The following is a 17,005-nucleotide window of genomic DNA, read 5'->3' as shown; positions in this document are numbered from 1 at the left end:
GTTAACTGTGCTGATGAGCTGTGCGTGGTCACCTGTGCTGATGAGATCTCCACGCTGGGGAAGCAGGAAATGAATTTCAAAACTTCGCGGGGCTTTTCGTGTCTACCTGGCCAGTGCATCCGAGTTCAGAATGCTGTCCAGAGCGGTCACTGGTGCACTGTGGGATACCGCCCGGAGGCCAATACCATCGATCAGCGGCCACACTAACCCTAATCCGATATGGTAATACCGATACTAGCGTTACTCCTCTCGTTAGGGAGGAGTACAGAAACCGGTTTAAAGAGCCATTAAAATCGATATAAGGTGCCTCCTAGTGTGGACGGTTGTGGCGTTAAATCGGTTTTACGCTCCTAAAACCGATTTAAACGCCTAGTGTAGACCAGGCTTCAGACCCTGCCCCCTCCCCCCCTTTGCAATCCGGGTAAGAAGCAGACTGCGGAACCTTATGCCAAGAGGCAGCAGCTTCAGCAGATGTTACTGCGCATGCGCAGTGCCTCCCACCGAGCAAATGCCTGCAGCTTCTCGCACCACGAGGGCCTCTCCGCAGCGACCCCCCCCCCCGGAGCACGTGTTGCTGCGCACGCGCGTGTCTGCGGCAGGCCCGCCATGTTGCCGAGGGAGGGCCGTGGCCGGGTTCTGGTTCCGGTTCCGGGTGGGTCGCCATGTCGGTGCTGGCAGCCAACCCCAACAACCCCGTGGTCTTCTTCGATGTCAGCATCGGCGGCCAGGTCGGGGCTGGGCCACTGCGGCGCCCGGGCCGCGGGAGTAGAGGGGCTCGGGCCGGGGGAAGGGGCGGGCCGGGCCGGGCCGGGGTGCGGGGGCTCGGGCCGGGGGAAGGGGGCTCGGGCCGGGGGAAGGGGGCTCGGGAAGGGGCCTCGGGCCAGGGGATGAGGCGGGCCGGGGTGCGGGGGCTCGGGCCGGGGGAAGAGGCGGGCCGGGGGAAGAGGCGGGCCGGGGTGCGGGGGCTCGGGCCGGGGGAAGGGGCGGGCCGGGGTGCGGGGGCTCGGGCCGGGGGAAGAGGCGGGCCGGGGTGCGGGGGCTCGGGCCGGGGGAAGGGGCGGGCCGGGGTGCGGGGGCTCGGGCCGGGCTAAGGGGGCTCGGGAAGGGGCCTCGGGCCAGGGGATGAGGCGGGCCGGGGTGCGGGGGCTCGGGCCGGGGGAAGGGGCGGGCCGGGGTGCGGGGGCTCGGGCCGGGAGAAGGGGCGGGCCGGGGAAGGGGGCTCGGGAAGGGGCCTCGGGCCAGGGGATGAGGCGGGCCGGGGTGCGGGGGCTCGGGCCGGGGGAAGAGGCGGGCCGGGGTGCGGGGGCTCGGGCCGGGGGTCGTAGCCCTTAGGCGTGCGGGGCCCGGCGCTGATGCTCTCTGTCCCCCAGGAGATCGGCCGCATGAAGGTAGAGCTGTTCGCTGACGTTGTGCCCAAAACGGCGGAGAATTTCAGGTAGCCTGTGGCACTTTGCTCCCACTGAGGCAGCCCAATTCCTGGGGGTGGTCATGCAGCAATTCATGGTAGGAGAGCCCCATACCTGACCATCCCTCCCTGTAGTGGGGCAGCCCTGCGCTACGCGGTGCCCAGGGTGTTTGATTGGGAAGAGATTTTAGGGGTGGTTGTGCACTAAGTTTCTGCCAAGGCACATGCAGCAGATTGCACACTTGCACATGATCAGCCCTCTTTAACATGTGCTTTCATCAGCAAGGAAATTGTTAACAGTGTTGACAATTAAACTGTCCTCACTGGATTTCAGAGCCAATATCCCATTCAGATGAGAGGGGTAGTTCACATTTCTCAAAGCTCTCTGTAGACCCAGCCAGACATCAATGCATCAGTTACACTCCGGTTGTGTTTTAAGATGTCTTTATAATATTCAAGACTAGAGGTTTAAATTAAACTAAATCTTAGAATCTGGAGCACAGGATGCACCTTCTGGACTAAAAGTACCTGCTTGCTGGGCTGCTAGAAGCCAGACCAATGTTACCTCTGGCCATTTTTTTCCACCTCTAGGAAATCCTGCTCTGAGCATCTGTTTTCTCCTGTCCACCACCTGCTTTCACTGAGTAACATTCTGGGGAGGGTGGGAATAGTCATGAGTTTGTCTAAACTTTTATCCTCAGACATTCATAATTTCCTCTGAACTTTTACTTTTAGCTGGTCCCCTAAAGGTAAGGGGTAGGATTAAGATTCTTATCCCCCACATCAAGTCTCCATATTGGAAATAGCCTAGCAGATGTGGTAGCCTTACTCTTGTATCTCCCCATCACCACCCAGGCACCAAATTTTATGCTAATCCTTGAGATTCAGTCCGCAAAGTGAGCAAAACTCAGCTGTACATTCAGACTGGCTAGACTTTTACTAGTTCCTAAGGAAGGAGTGCCTGGCGCAAGCAGCTACTCCCACATGCTCAGAAAAGAGCAGTGAGTCAACAATTCCTGCTTGGGAGATGTGTGCATGACTCAGAAACCCAGCAGCCCACTCTGTTCATGTTTGCCCCTTCCTCCCATAGCACCTCAGCACACGAGAGAGATAGCAACTTACTGACTTGGCCCCCTGCTTGCTTCCCTCTGGCTGAAGGGTGTCCTGCACACCAGACAGCCCAGTCCCTCAAGATGAGCAAGTGTATCCTCGTCCATCACAGACCTCCACAGAGGGCTGCCCAGTTCCACTTCTGCCTCTTACAAGCCCCAGTATCCGTCTGAGCCTCTCCCAGCTGCAGAAACAAACCTGGGGAGCTGAAAGTTACTAAGAGCTCTTGATGGCACCTGCTTCTAGAGAGAGTGTCATTTATTCCTTCTGACAATGGACATCCCTGCTATTCCTCTTCTGTGAAATATTCAGTAGGTAATAATTTGTGTCCTTGATTTTCAAATAACTTTTCAAAGTGACTCACTCACTGCTGTTTGTTGTTTTTTCTTCTCAGGCAATTTTGTACAGGTGAATTCAGGTATGTAGGATCAGTTTCTGCCTCCTCTTAAGCAGTAAGTTCACACAAGCAGGGGGAGTTATGGACAGACAATAGGAAATAGATGTACTTGTTCTTAACCTCCTGCCAATGATAGTCTTGTTACCTACATGAATGCAAAATGAAGACTCTTGGGAAACACTCTGTTGACATAAAAAATATTTTTGCTGTTTGTCAGACTCAATTGGCTACAAACTGCAATATTGCCAAACAAGCTGCCCTCCCAAGCAGTGTGAGAGGGAAGCATGTCAGGGCAGCACATAGGAGTTGATCTCCTCAGCTTGGAGCTCTTGGGACTAAAGACTCCTGGGGGTTTTCGTGTTGTGACGTGCAGGAACTGCCAATGCCCTTTCTTTTTCTTGTAGGAAAGATGGTGTTCCAATAGGTTACAAAGGGAGCACTTTCCACAGGTAAATACTTTTCCTTCTAATGCTTAAAACAGCTTGGTGAACTACAGGCATTCTGGAGCCCTCTTTTAAAGGACTTCTTTAAACTAAGAGGCATACTGTACACATCAAAAAATAGTAGCTCTGCATTTATGTTTTCCTTCTGTAACCTCTGTCTTGCATGTATTGTTTGGGTGACTGTCCGCTGTAGTTCTTGCTGGCCCTTCTGTTGTACTCACAGAGAGAAACCACAGCCTTCTAGGTGCCTTTGACCCAATATACAGGCAGTACCTACTCCTTTCTCTGCCTCTCTTGAGATCAGGGTTCAGTTCCTTTTGAGTACATCACCAGATCTAACCGCCAAAGGCCGCAATTTGTTTTAGCTTAAACAGTGGGAATTCTATATTGGTTTACAGAATGTATGTGTTTGCAAATCCTGATGCATTTTCACTGTTGTGGGGAATATCTCTGTTTTTCACTGACATATTAAGCTTCCCAAGAAGTTTTTTCAGAAAAAAGTAACTTCTTTTTTTTTTTAATTACTTTAGAGTCATTAAGGATTTCATGATACAGGGAGGTGACTTTGTAAACGTAGGTACTTTGTGTTCTTTTCCTTTCTTAAAGGAGGTGGTGTCTTGCTCTCTTTCCTGGGTATATAGTCATCTGTTTTCTATTCACTATTTCTCTTATGAGAAGATATTACTTGAGACGCTTCGCTGGTATTTTCCTACTCTCTGCACTGGAATAAATTGGAATGTGCTAGGAAACAGATATCTGGGAACTGGGCAAAATGTTTTCTCTGCAGCAACTGGAACAGCATTAGCTAAATCATCATGTATTTCTGACATGCAAAAATTCCCTTTCCTTGGTTGAGAGGTGCCAGGCTCTTCTGCCGCAATGACCGTCCTCTGCAAAGTGGGGTTTCCGTGCCCTGCTGGAGGTGCCTCTGACCATGGGAGAGTTCATTCCACATAACACCAATGTTCTCCATCCTCTTTTCTGCTGAAGTGACATACTCTTCTGGTATAATTTATAAATTGTTTTGAGGCCTGAATGCTGGCAGTTAGGGCGAGTAAAAGCTACCTCAGTATGGCTGGAACTTCAGCAAAATTATAATCTCTGCTTCCCATAAGCACCTCATCTGAGGCCTCATGGACAGACATCCATTGGAAAAGCCAGCAGAGGGGATCACTTCTTTGTTCTTAAAACAGCTGAGGCTAGCCCTCAACCCTGAGCCTTCCTCCAACCCCCCCTTTCCACCATGCTTACCCTTCATCATCTCCACCTCTGCCTCAAGGGTCCCTGTGACCCTTTTAAACTTCCCACCCACGCCTTCCCGTCTCTCCTCCCTTCTGTTTCCTCCAGAATGTCTGCTGTGTCTAAGGGCATGGCTACACTGGAAACTTAAAATTGCTGTCGGGGGAACTCTCCTGTGGCAGCGCTTTGAAGTGTGAGTGTGGTCGCGCATGAGCTCTGGGAGAGAGTTCTCCCAGCGCTCCTGGTAATCCACCTCCATGAGGGGATTAGCTCTGAGCGCTGGGAGCCTGTTTACACTAGTGCTTTAAAGCGCTCTGACTTGCTGCGCCCAGAGGGGTGATTTTTCACACCCTTGAGCCAGCAAATTAGAGCGCTATAAAATGTAAGTGTAGACAAGCCCTAAAATGATCCACTCACTACCATCCATAACCTCTTGTCTCCTGGCTCTGAAACCTGGACTCCACCCCCCACTTGATACTGTCTGTCGTTGCTCTCCTGTAGCTTCATGTGGCAGTGGGAGCAAGTCTCTGGCTAGTATGAGGAAGGCGGGCGAGGTAGCAAGGGCTGAATCATAGTTACTTTTAGAACATTGGCTCCTGGTTTCCTTACTCTAAAATGTTCAGATGTTTTCAATTCTAACATTCTTGTTAACACTGGTTTTCACATGGAAATATGTTCTGAATTGAAACTGTGATTTAACAAAGTGGTTTGTTTGGGAATTTTAAATATATGCTACAGAATTCACTTTTATTGAGGTGGGATTGAACACCTGCCTTCCTCTTTATACAGGGAGATGGTACTGGAGTAGCTAGTATATACCGGGGCCCCTTTGCAGATGAAAACTTCAAACTCAGACATTCTGCTCCTGGGCTGTTGTCTATGGTAAGTATAAGAAGACAAAATAGTAGGACTACAATGGCTCTATGCTCCTTTGTGCAGATATTCTTAGCTTATCTCCTGGCTCACAGAAGTCTCCTACCTTGCATAGAATGTCTGAAAAATGCTCATTTAGGGCCAGATTCTGCTACTCTTAGTCATGTTGAGCAGTATTTTACTCTGTAAGTAGCTCCCATTGACTTCAGTGGAACCATTAATGGCATAAGGTGCTAATGAACATGACTCAAGGTAGCAGTCCAGTCAATAATTTACCCTTATCTATTAGACTTGTTGGGGTAGGTTTAATTTGCTCTGCTTGTAGAATTATTTGGTCTTACATATTTTTGCACTCCAGTAAGTCTTTCTTCTCTACCCACTAATGGTTATTAAACATCACCCCAACTAATGTTGAGTCAGGGAATTGAATAGCTATAGAAATAGTGTTTGAATCTTGTATAATATATGCTCCAGGCTTCATTTCATAGAAACAGCCACCATCATGAGGTATGTAGGTTGGAACATACAAAATGCCATGCTGGACCAGACGAAAGATCTATCTAGCGCAGTATGTTGTCACCAACTAGCTATTTCAGGGGATGGTATCCCCATAATGCACAGTTGTGCTGGAACATGACTGGGCAGAACCCCAGATAGTCTGTGATTCTGAAGCTGAAGTATTTGTTGCAGAATTCTCCTTTCTCAGTGTTAATTTAAGTAACCTGTTTCTGGGCCACCGCCTGGCTGCAAAGAGAACCTCGAAAACATGAACCAAGTATAATTGATGCAGTGATAGCTTCCTGAGACAGCCTGAAATGACAGCTTTGAGAGACACCACACCTAGCAGAGCCCTGTTAACTCCGAAACCTGTAGAGGGCTACATAAATTTCATCATTAACTGTTTCACTGCTGATTATTTTAGCTGAGACATCCAGCTAACCTGTTTATCCTATAATCCTAAACGCCCTTCCCAACTGCAGAAAGCCATAACTGTCCCCTACACAGATCCCTAAATTTTCAGCTTCACCTGACACAATTTCTATGATGCAGTAAGTGTCATCAATACAAAGAACATACCCTTCCCCCAAGAACACAGTGTGATGTTATGGATCTCAACTCAGTATTATGCTGGCCCCGAAGCTCTTACAGAGCCACAGAAGAATCTCTGTGATTCAGCTGGCTGCACACACTCACAAATAACATAAGAATGGCCATACTGGGTTAGACCAAAGGTCCATCTAGCCCAGTCGCCTGTCTTCCGATAGTGGCCAATGCCAGGTGCCCTAGAAGGAATGAACAGGACAAGGAATAATCAAGTGATCCATCCCCTGTCACCCATTCCTAGCTTCTGTCAAACAGGCTCAGGATACCATTCCTGTCCATCCTGGCTAATAGCCATCGATGGACCTATCTTCCATGAATTTATCTAGTTCTTTCTTAAACCCTGTTATAGCTTGGCCTTCACAACATCCTCTGGCAAGGAGTGCCACAGGTTGACTGTGTGTTATGTGAAAAAATACTTCCTTTTGTTTGTTTTAAACCTGCTGCCTATTAATTTCATTTGGTGGCCCCTAGTTCTTGTGTTATGAGAAGGAGTAAATAACACTTCCTATTTACTTTCTCCACACCAGTCATGATTTTATAGACCTTTATCATATCCCCCCTTAGTTGTCTCTTTTCCAAGCTGAAAAGTCCCATTCTTGTTAATCTCTCCTCAAACAGCAGCCATTCCATACCCCTAATAATTTTTGTTGTCCTTTTCTGAACCTTTTCCAAGTCCAATATATCTTTTTTTTGAGATGGGGCGACCATATCTGTATGCAGTATTCAAGATGTGGGTGTATCCTGGATTTATACAGAGGCAATATATTTTCTATCTTATTATCTATCCCTTTCTTAATGATGCCCAACATTCTGTTGGCTTTTTTGACTGCCACTGCACATTGTGTGGATGTTTTCAGAGAACTATCCACATATCAGATTCAGATGATCTGTTATTGCTCAGCAAGGACTCTGAGGCCACAGTCCCCATCATAGCACTTGGTGGTACTTGCTTTTTTCTTTGCTCCACATAATGTGGCGCTAATATAAACTTTAGAATCTAGTCCAGGAGTGACAGCTCGCTCTCATTTCAGGCGTCTCTGGCTTGAGATGTTCTATTCCCTAATTTTTTTGTGTGTTTTGTTTTTGCATTTTCAATCAGGCAAACAGTGGTCCAAGTACAAACGGGTGTCAGTTCTTCATCACGTGCTCCAAATGTGACTGGCTGGATGGGAAGCATGTTGTGTTTGGTGAGTAGCTGCAGCACAGTGTGATATCCTGATCATTTACCCCTTCTGGTGCAACCAGATGGTTTTTGTTGTCGTTTCCCATTAATCTTATGCAAGTGGAGTCAGAGCTTCTATGGAAATCTGCCTCAAAACCTGCTGCTATTGTGAAAGCAGTACAGTCGAACCCATTTATCTCGACCTCGGTTAACTTGCCAATCGTATTAAGTCGACGTTTTAGAAGTGGAACCGCCAAATTCTCTCTTTGTCTTAGCATTTTCTCATCGGTTATGTCGGTTCTTTTATGTCGTCGTACCCTAATATCTCGAGCACAAAAGAGGGCCAAATTTGCCACTTAACGTCCGTTATCTCGATCCCCATGACCAATCGTGCGTCTTATATATTAGTATATAAATAAAAATGATCGTACTTGGTTCACTGCGCATGTGCTGAGTTCACGTAGCACGTGATCATGGTCCGTATGGTCGTTCACTCCCATGCCAGTTCACTCACTCTTGTTGATCTTGTCTGAAGGATAACATGCTGTAGCTATTCTGTTTACTTTTTCCCTTCTAAAAATGTCTGGAGGTGTTAAGAGAAAACTGGACAATCAGTCAATAGAGAAAAAGTATGAAATCATACTGCAGCTAGAAAAAGGAACAAAACCGGCAGACCTTAGTCGTCAGCATGGCATTCCAGCAAACACCATTTCAGGATGGAAAAAGAAGGCCGACGTGATAAAGCAAATGTACGAGAAGTCTGTCTTTGATCCAGCAAGAAAAAAACTTAGAGTGGCTGAGCACAAAGATGTCGACGATGAACTGTTTCAATGGTTCACAAATACGCGAGCAACAAACCTTCCCGTCAATGGTCCCTTGCTGATGGAGAAGGCGGACATCCTTGCTGCAAAGCTAGGACACCCTGACTTTAAAGCAAGTCAGGGGTGGCTGGATCGTTTCAAAAAGAGGCACAACATTGTCTTCAAAGCAATTTGTGGAGAGAGCGCTGCGGTTCAACAGGAACAAGTGGATTCATGGCTGAAGACTCAAATGCGCACAATTTTGGATACCTATGAGACTCGGAACATTTTTAATGCTGATGAAACTGGGGTGTTTTGGAAATGCCTTCCAGACAAGATTATGGCGTTTCGTGGGGAGGCTTGTCACGGTGGAAAAAAGTCGAAGGACCGACTTACAGTGCTAGTTGCTGCTAACATGGATGGAAGCCAAAAACTCCCGCTCTACGTTATAGGAAAGTCCAAGAATCCCAGATGCTTTAAGCAGACCAAAGTTCTCCAATGTGATTACGATGGCCAGCCAAGCGCCTGGATCACAGGAGATCTATTCAGTGCATGGGTGAAAAAGTGGGACAGGAAGTTCCAAGCAGAGAAAAGGAAGGTGGCACTGATCGTGGACAACTGTAGAGCTCATCCGGATGTTCCTGGTCTCAAGGCCATTAAGATCTTTTACCTCCCACCTAACACAACGAGTAAGCTCCAACCAATGGACCAGGGGATAATCCAAGTGCTTAAGGTGTACTACAGGAAAATGTTGATGCGCCAATACCTGCTCCATGATGAAAAGAAGGCACAGTACACCCCTTCCCTTCTAGATGCAATGAACTTCCTGAGATCAGCCTGGAATGACGTGAAGAAGGAAACAATCTCAAACTGCTGGATGCACTGCGTCATTCAGGATATTTCCGATGATGAGTTTCAGGCACAGTGCCGTGCAGCCGCAGAAGAACTCGCGGAAGTGGCGGGAAAATCAAGCCTTACAGATGCTATCTTGGAAGAGGAGGCACAGGAGTTAGCCATCACTGTCCAGGAATTCCGAGATTACATAGAAATCGACAAAGACGTCGTTACTGATGGCGTGATCACCGATGAAGACATTGTATCAAGTGTGCAGTCAGCACAGGCAAGCACATCTGCATGCGGCAATGACAAAGAAGATGAAGAAGATGCGGACGAAGATTTGGAACCAATTCCCTCAGCTGGTGAGGTGGTAGAAATGCTACAGAAAATTCGATGGTATGGTTCTTTTGTAGGAGATGAAACTGTTTTAGACAGCATAAATAATATTGAAGCATTTGTTTTCAAGCAGACTGTTAAAGGCAAAAAGCAACAAAGCATTTTAGACTTTGTAAAGAAACCATAGTAACCGCGTGTACGATACTTTTCAGAGCTGTGTCAGAGTGAAATGACTCGCGAATTTAATTTTGACACTGGTTAACTTTTTGTAAAAACGAACTACACCCCGCACGTTTTTTGTGATTTTGTGAGCGATCTTTGTGTTTGCAATGTTGGAGAATATAATAAAGGTTTGTATCGAGAATCGACGGTGGTTTGTATTGTATACTGGTAAATCTCTGCTGTTAGTTGGTGCACATATGCCTTTTGTTGTTAGCAAACATGTATGTACATTTTTATAGCATGCCGATCGCTTCATCTTATTTATTAACGCACATCATGTACATAAAGAAATTTCAAGCACATGTTAATATATTGCCGCCATATTGGTTTTCGTTTATCTCGATCATCGGTTATCTCGACGCTTTTTGGCAAACCCCTAGGCCGGCAACATAACCGGGTTCAACTGTAATAAATCAGCCAGTCTGAGGGAAAGATGGGGAGAACTGATGCTTATTTTGTGTGTCGTGGTGAACTAGCAGTGACACTAGAGTTTTCATACTGTAATTTTACAAAGGCACACGTTTTGTGTCATAGACTGTAAGATCTCACGGGCGGGTCTGTGTCATCTTATTACTGAACTAATGTATAATATTGGGTCCTCCAGGCACCATGCAATAAAAATATTTGATAATAGCCATTTTTGCTGTTCACAAACAACACAAACTGCATCTCCATCAGTGGGATTATTTCTAATAATACACCAGAGAGGGCTGTGTCTCAGTCTGATTTCCATGCAGGCTCTACCTGCTGGGAAGATGCACATTGCCTGTCCTGAAGATACAGACACCAGCCCCATGTCTGGGAAGGTTGTAGTTGTATTATTTATGAACCCTTTATCAGATCTATAACAACCCCACAGGCAGGGCCATCCTTAGGCATATGCAGAATACGCAGGTGCGTAGGGCACCAGTAATTTGGGGCATCAAATTTCGTGGTGCCCTAAGCAGCTGCATGCTGCGTATACGGAGCTGGCTCCAGCGGCCAGCCCCAGCCCCCGTGCTCTGCCTCCGCCCTGACCCCATTCAACCCCTTCCTCTAAGCCCCACCTCTTCCCACCCCTGCTCCGCCCTCACTCCACCTCCATTCCACCCTTCCCGTGAGCGACGTGGCCCGCGGGATTAGCAGAGGTACTGGAGCTGGCAGAAAGGGTCAGGCCCGCACTCACCAGCGGCAGCGGCGAGAAGTAGAGCGACCCAGCCCCAGCCCGTTCTGCCAGCTCCCAGCCGCCACTGCTGTGAGTGCGGGGGTGGGCCTGACCCCTCCCTTCAAGCCCTCTCCCCCAAGCAACAGGGCAGGGAGCTGGGGGAGCGGAGCAGGCTGAGGCTGGGTCACTCTGCTTCCCGCTGCCACTGGTGTCCAATAGTTATAAATGGGTGAGAGACATCACTGGAGCAAAAAATGGTGCATGGAGAAGTAGCCAAGTCCAAAGCAAAGGAATCTCAGGGGTATGAGAAATTAAAGTATCATCTGTACTTGACAATCTGGGACTACAGAAAAGGTGAATAAATTTATTATAGAACTGCTACTAGTAAATATTCTTTTCCTTTACAGGTAAAATCGTTGATGGGCTCCTTGTCATGAGAAAAATTGAAGTAAGTTTAGTTCCCCTTCCTGTTCAGGAATGTGCATGCTAGATAGTCGCATGTGGCAGTAATCTGGGCTTCATGTTCCCTCCCTGTCCATGTGCAGGATAGTGATGTAACAGTAGTGCCAGGGAGCTCCTTGCAGGGGTTGTGCCCTCTGCAGTGAGGGAGTCCGTCCTGTAGATTTACTTAGCAAGACACAGGGAGTTTTGTGCTGTGCAGTTGGAGTAGCCAGTCAGTGACTGGGGAAGCTTGTTCAGATGGGTTTGGTTGTGGCGCATAGAGTCCTTTCTGGAAACCTGTTTGATTTACAAGTTGAGAACAGGAGTGTAAGGGAGATTGGTTCTGTGATACTGCTTGGTAATGTGAAGGGGATGATAAATTCCCTGAGTTCTTCAGTTGAAATCTAATTGACGCCTTCTAATAATCAATATTAAACAAGGTTTCCAAATGGTTTCCAGGTGCTGCAGATACACACATCTGTTGATCAGTGAATGCCATATTTAAATGGTGTGTGGCTAATAAACACACAGGGCCTGTTAATATACTCTTGTAAAGTGTCAGTGTACCACTGTGATGGATGGCTGAATAGACAGAGCACCCCTGGCATTCTGCTTTCTGACTGGGTGCTTGAGTGCAAAAAGTGGATCCCAGAGCTGAGCCAGGAATAGTGTGTGAATGCTAATCCAGAGGGGGAAAGACATTACAGAGCTGACAACAGCTCCGCTAAAGCCTCATGTTAACCTTCACCGAGAAGGTCTCATGCTGGGAATCATACAGCACAATTCCTTTATTACTAGCTCTGTTTTAAGAAAACCACTGGGTAGGTGACTTTTGTTAAAATTTTCTGTTAGCTATACAGAAAGTGTAAACTTTCCCTGATCACCTTATCTGATTGCAGTAAATTGGAGGTGTAGCCAACACAGAAGAGACCAAACTGCCACGTAGTTTAGTTGTTATAAGCAGGGCTGGAGACCGGAAGGAGATTCGTCTTGCAGTGTTTCCCACCAGAAGTACTTTAATAAACAAAAGGAGGATGACTGTGTGCCTCTTTTGTAGGATGCCCATGATGGGCATAGTAGAAAGGAATTAAGTGACATACACAAAGAGCATTGGCCCAAGCCCAGAATGATGTGTGATTTCTGAGGATGCACCTTGTGCACCCTTACTGAATAGCTCCCCCTTCTGTACAAATGTGGGGTTGCTTTTCTCTTTAAAATGACACTAATTACAGTATCAAAGACTTAAAGCCAAAGAAATCTCAAGTGACATGATCCATATTGCATCTCACTGGAAGCTACATGTATCTTTGCTGCCTCTCGCTTTGTTCCCCATTTGTGAGGTCGGAGTCTCTCCCATGTCTCACAGCTCTGCAGTAAAGAGGCAGTTAGCTGGCTCTAGGGAATGGTCCAAGGACATTGCTGCAGAAGAGAAGAGGAAATGAAAGAGCAGCAGTCATGAGTCAGACATAGTCCAAGTGCAGTTCCTCCATATTTGTGAGGCTCAGTTAGCACGCGTCTCTTATCCAGCCTCAAAATAGCTTGTGACTCCCACTAACTTGCTGTGTATTTATACCTTGTAACCGTGTGGATTTTTTTGTCCCCCCAGAATGTACCTACTGGTCCAAATAACAAACCCAAACTGCCAGTGGTCATCTCGCAGTGTGGTGAAATGTAGAGCAATAAATGCAGAAATCTCGGTAGGTCTGTCAGTCTTCATCAGTTTGGCTGAGAAACTATCTGATAAGAGGTGATTGTGATTGAAACCCATCTGTCACTGCCTTGAAGTTCACAATTTGCGGTTCTGCCAGCTTGCAAAGAGAGAAGAGTTTCATTTTCTGTGGGAGATGCAAGTAAACCAAAAAGCCCAAGAAAGTAACTGCTGGAAGAATAGAGGATTCTGTATTTCCGAATTCAAGGCAGCTTTGGCATTATGTGTTGTGAAGTTGAAGCACTTGCTGTCAGGATGGGGAGGGGTCTTGTCAGCTCCTGAAAGTCAGGTTGCTGACACATGGTACATCCTCTCTTCTGACTACAGAAGGTACCATTCTCCTGATCCATGGTCAGGTGTTTCTAGCACTTACTATGCTCCTGGCCACCTTGGCTTGCTCACATAGTCGTTGGTACTTAAGGTCATGGACAGTACCAGGGACCTTGTATTAAAGTATAGTGCTGTCTTCCCCACTCATCCAGCTACTTCATCCCAGACAAAAAGCGTTTCAACACGTGTGCGCAGATTGCAGCATGTCAATCTGCAACTTGACTTGAAAATGAATTTGCCAAACATATTTTTTTTTTTGGTTAGCCTTTTAGCCACCGACTTTCAGATTTTAACAAGCAGCTAGTGGCATGGTGGCACTGCATACTATTCCTCTCCACTCATATCATCTGCAAGATGAACTGCTTTCTGAAAACAAGCTAAGCCCAAATCATTCCCAAAATACCTGCATAGAGACAACACAAGGAAGGGTTTAGATCCACAGTGCTTTGCAGACATTTAGGACCCGATCCTGGAAGGTGCTGAGTGCCCTCAGCCCCTTAGAGAAGGCATTCAGTGCTTTACAGGGTCGGGCCCTCAATAAATGAAGCCTCCAGCTGTGGTAGGTAAGTAATATCATTCTGTGCTGCTTCCTCTCCCCAGTTCGCAGTTCCTGTTAGCTGAGTAGTTGTGCTAAGATGATGAACAGTGAAATCGTTAATAATGTTGACGTTGAAATTGCCATCTTGAGGTTTCAGCTCCTCCACTGGGCTGATGCGTGGAGCACGCTTCACCCAGAGGCGGGCGTTAAGTTGCTTACAGACTTGGGCAGGCGTTTACACTCTGCTCACAGTTTTCAAAGCTGCTTTTGCAGCTGTGGTGGCTGGGAGCATAATTTTTTAATTAAAGCTGAGATTCTGCTGTAGATTCCATGGCCCCAGGATTGTGGCATTCCCATGTCCCTGACAGGGACTAGCTGAGATACAGCTACAGACAGTGTGGCTCAGCTGAGTCCCACTGCACAGCAATGTAACCCAGAGCACAAGTGCCAAATTTCTTAGCTGTTTCTGTTCCATCCCTTCAGCTGTTGTTCTTGGGGATCAGTTAGTCAGAGGATTCTGTGAACTCTGACATGGCTGTTACTATTACTGATCTTCTTTCTCCTCCCACTTCCAGGTAGACCCTTGCAAAGAGAGAAGAGTTTCATATTCTGTGGGAGATGCAAGTAAACCAAAAAGCCCAAGAAAGTAACTGCTGGAAGAATAGAGGATTCTGTATTTCCGAATTCAGATGGGTCCCTTGTTACCCATCACTGTGGCTGCCCCAGTCTTTTCCTGCAGGCCATATCTGTGCTGCTGGCACTTCTACAGAAGTTTCTGATATTCAGGATGTACAACTTAAAAAAAAAAAAGTTCCAGTGTAAATAAAGCATTTTGTTAAATGTCTGTGCAGTGTTGTTCAGTTAGACTATTTCAGGCTGGATTCTTGGACAGGTGTGCTTTTTTTTTTTTTGGCAGGTGAATGTACTTTGAGTACTGAATAAAAGGTAACCAAATATCTAATTATCTCTGTTTATTTTGCTGGGCAATTTGTGTGTTAATTTTTCCATAACCACAGTTTCCTTTTTTTTTTTTTTTAATAAGTTCTCTATGGTTGGGCTATTCTTTTTCCAGTGAGAAGCTAACAGCCGAGAGCTATTAGCAGAAGAGAGATTAATTAATTTCCCTTTGTGTGACCCTTTCCATGAGGAAGCCCCAGGAGGATTACCAAGGGATCATTTGGTAATAAATATCCAGCAATTTGTGATATTTGGTTACAGCTTGCATCCCAGTACCCTCAAATGACCAGACATGGCCACCATATAAGCATAACTCATCTTTTTCACCACAATTTCTTCAACATTTATCCCCATTCCATCTTCCCCTCCCCCCCCCCCTCCCCCCACCATCTGACTGGTATGAGGTACCATTGAAAGCATCTTAAGGAAATTTTATTTTATTGTGCCTGACACTGAGGTTGCTGGTCCTCTTTCCACATCAAATCACATACCTCATGGGTAAATTGGCTATCCGTATCCTTTTCCCGGTGTGTCATACAGGGACACTTATTTGTTAGGAAAGCTGTCTGCAACAATTGATGTTATAATTTTTTTGCTTCCTAATTGACTGGATGCCATTGCTTCTATTAAAATTAGCTTTCTGTATAAAACAGTTTGTCTAGAAAGTTGAGAAACACAATGCCTGACTTGAAAGTACTGATACCAGGGGAAGTGGTCCAGTTAACATTAATTTTGATCCTTAAATAAGTTAGAAGTTTCTTTACTGAATAGCTGGTCAACTGTGTGTATTCCTTGGCTCTCCCAGTCTTTGAAGCTCTCCAGTTTGCAATTTGGATAAAGTTCTGGATTATTTGCAATGGGTGTCATTGGTGAGGAAAAAGAGTTTAGCTTATCTCTAGTGCTATCCCAAGCCCATAGAGTAGCCTTCACTAAAGAGTGGGGGGAGGCATAGCTCAGTGGTTTGAGCATTGGCCTGCTAAATCCAGGGTTGTGAGCCCAATCCTGGTGGGGGAGGGGGGGAGTTGGGGTTTGGTCCTGCTTTGAGGAGGGGGTTGGACTACATGACCTCCTGAGGTCCGTTCCAACCCTGATATTCTATGATTCTATGTGTGTAAATTTCTGGAGGGGGTGATTTTTTTTAATTAATCCATGGTAGCTAGCGCTGTTTACACTACTGCAATTTTTTTATTCAATAAAAAATCAGTGTTGGTGGGATTAGAGCACCCCCAATCCACTACTGCTTTGAACTGACTGTCTTAATAGTACCATAAATTATTTGGAACAGCCATTCCACCCTGTGTAATGGGTCTGTATAAATGATCTATTCTCACTCTCTTTTCTTATTCTATATGAATTCTAATTACATCCTCTGTATTCCCGCTAGTGTTTTATCTGGAACAATCAAAGAAAGATTTTGAAACTAGAAAGATCTCTTGGTAGAATATTCAGTTTGACTGTGGCTACTCTTCCCAACCAAAAAATGGTATACTTCCCCCAGCCCCGAGATCTTTTTTCATTAGCTGAAGTAGAGGTTTGACATTTAAATCAGCGCTCCTCTAGGTTGAAATTTGTTGCCCATTTGTACCCAAATGTTTCTTGGAGTGACTTTTCAGTGTCTTGAAATTTTATAGTTAGCATTTCAGATTTGACACAATTTACTTTAAACCCAGACGCTTTCCCAAAATCCTAGATTATTTTGGAAACTAATTTTAGGGAAATATTTGGTTTAGATAAGAAAATATTGCATCATGTACATACAATGCCATTTTCTGATTTGTTCCTGAAAGTTCTGTTCCTGTTACGAAGCCATTGTTCCTTATCCTCTGTGCAAAAGGCTCCATGGCCAGTGAAAAAGTAAAGGAAACAAAGGATATCCCTGTCTGCTCCCTCTGTGTAATTCAAAAGGGGAGAGTTCACCCCATTAACTGGCACAGTGGCTTTTGGACTAATGTAAAGAGC

General features: G+C 46.1%; 1 protein-coding gene across 1 annotated transcript; it reads left to right on the top strand.

Annotated features, from left to right (window-relative positions):
* Window positions 1–582: 582 nt before the first annotated feature.
* PPIH (peptidylprolyl isomerase H) lies at window positions 583–15,050 on the top strand. The gene is made up of 10 exons (XM_044996488.1): window positions 583–728; window positions 1,371–1,435; window positions 2,910–2,933; window positions 3,317–3,361; window positions 3,886–3,928; window positions 5,384–5,476; window positions 7,671–7,758; window positions 11,480–11,520; window positions 13,120–13,210; window positions 14,665–15,050. Exons 1-9 carry the CDS (start codon window positions 663–665, stop codon window positions 13,186–13,188), a joined length of 534 nt encoding a protein of 177 aa, XP_044852423.1. The 5' UTR covers window positions 583–662; the 3' UTR covers window positions 13,189–13,210; window positions 14,665–15,050.
* The last annotated feature ends 1,955 nt before the right edge of the window (window positions 15,051–17,005 follow it).

This window comes from Mauremys mutica, chromosome 21, assembly GCF_020497125.1.
Source record: "Mauremys mutica isolate MM-2020 ecotype Southern chromosome 21, ASM2049712v1, whole genome shotgun sequence".
In the NCBI taxonomy this organism is placed as follows: Eukaryota; Metazoa; Chordata; order Testudines; family Geoemydidae; genus Mauremys; species Mauremys mutica.
This window is presented reverse-complemented; position numbering and strand designations above follow the sequence as displayed.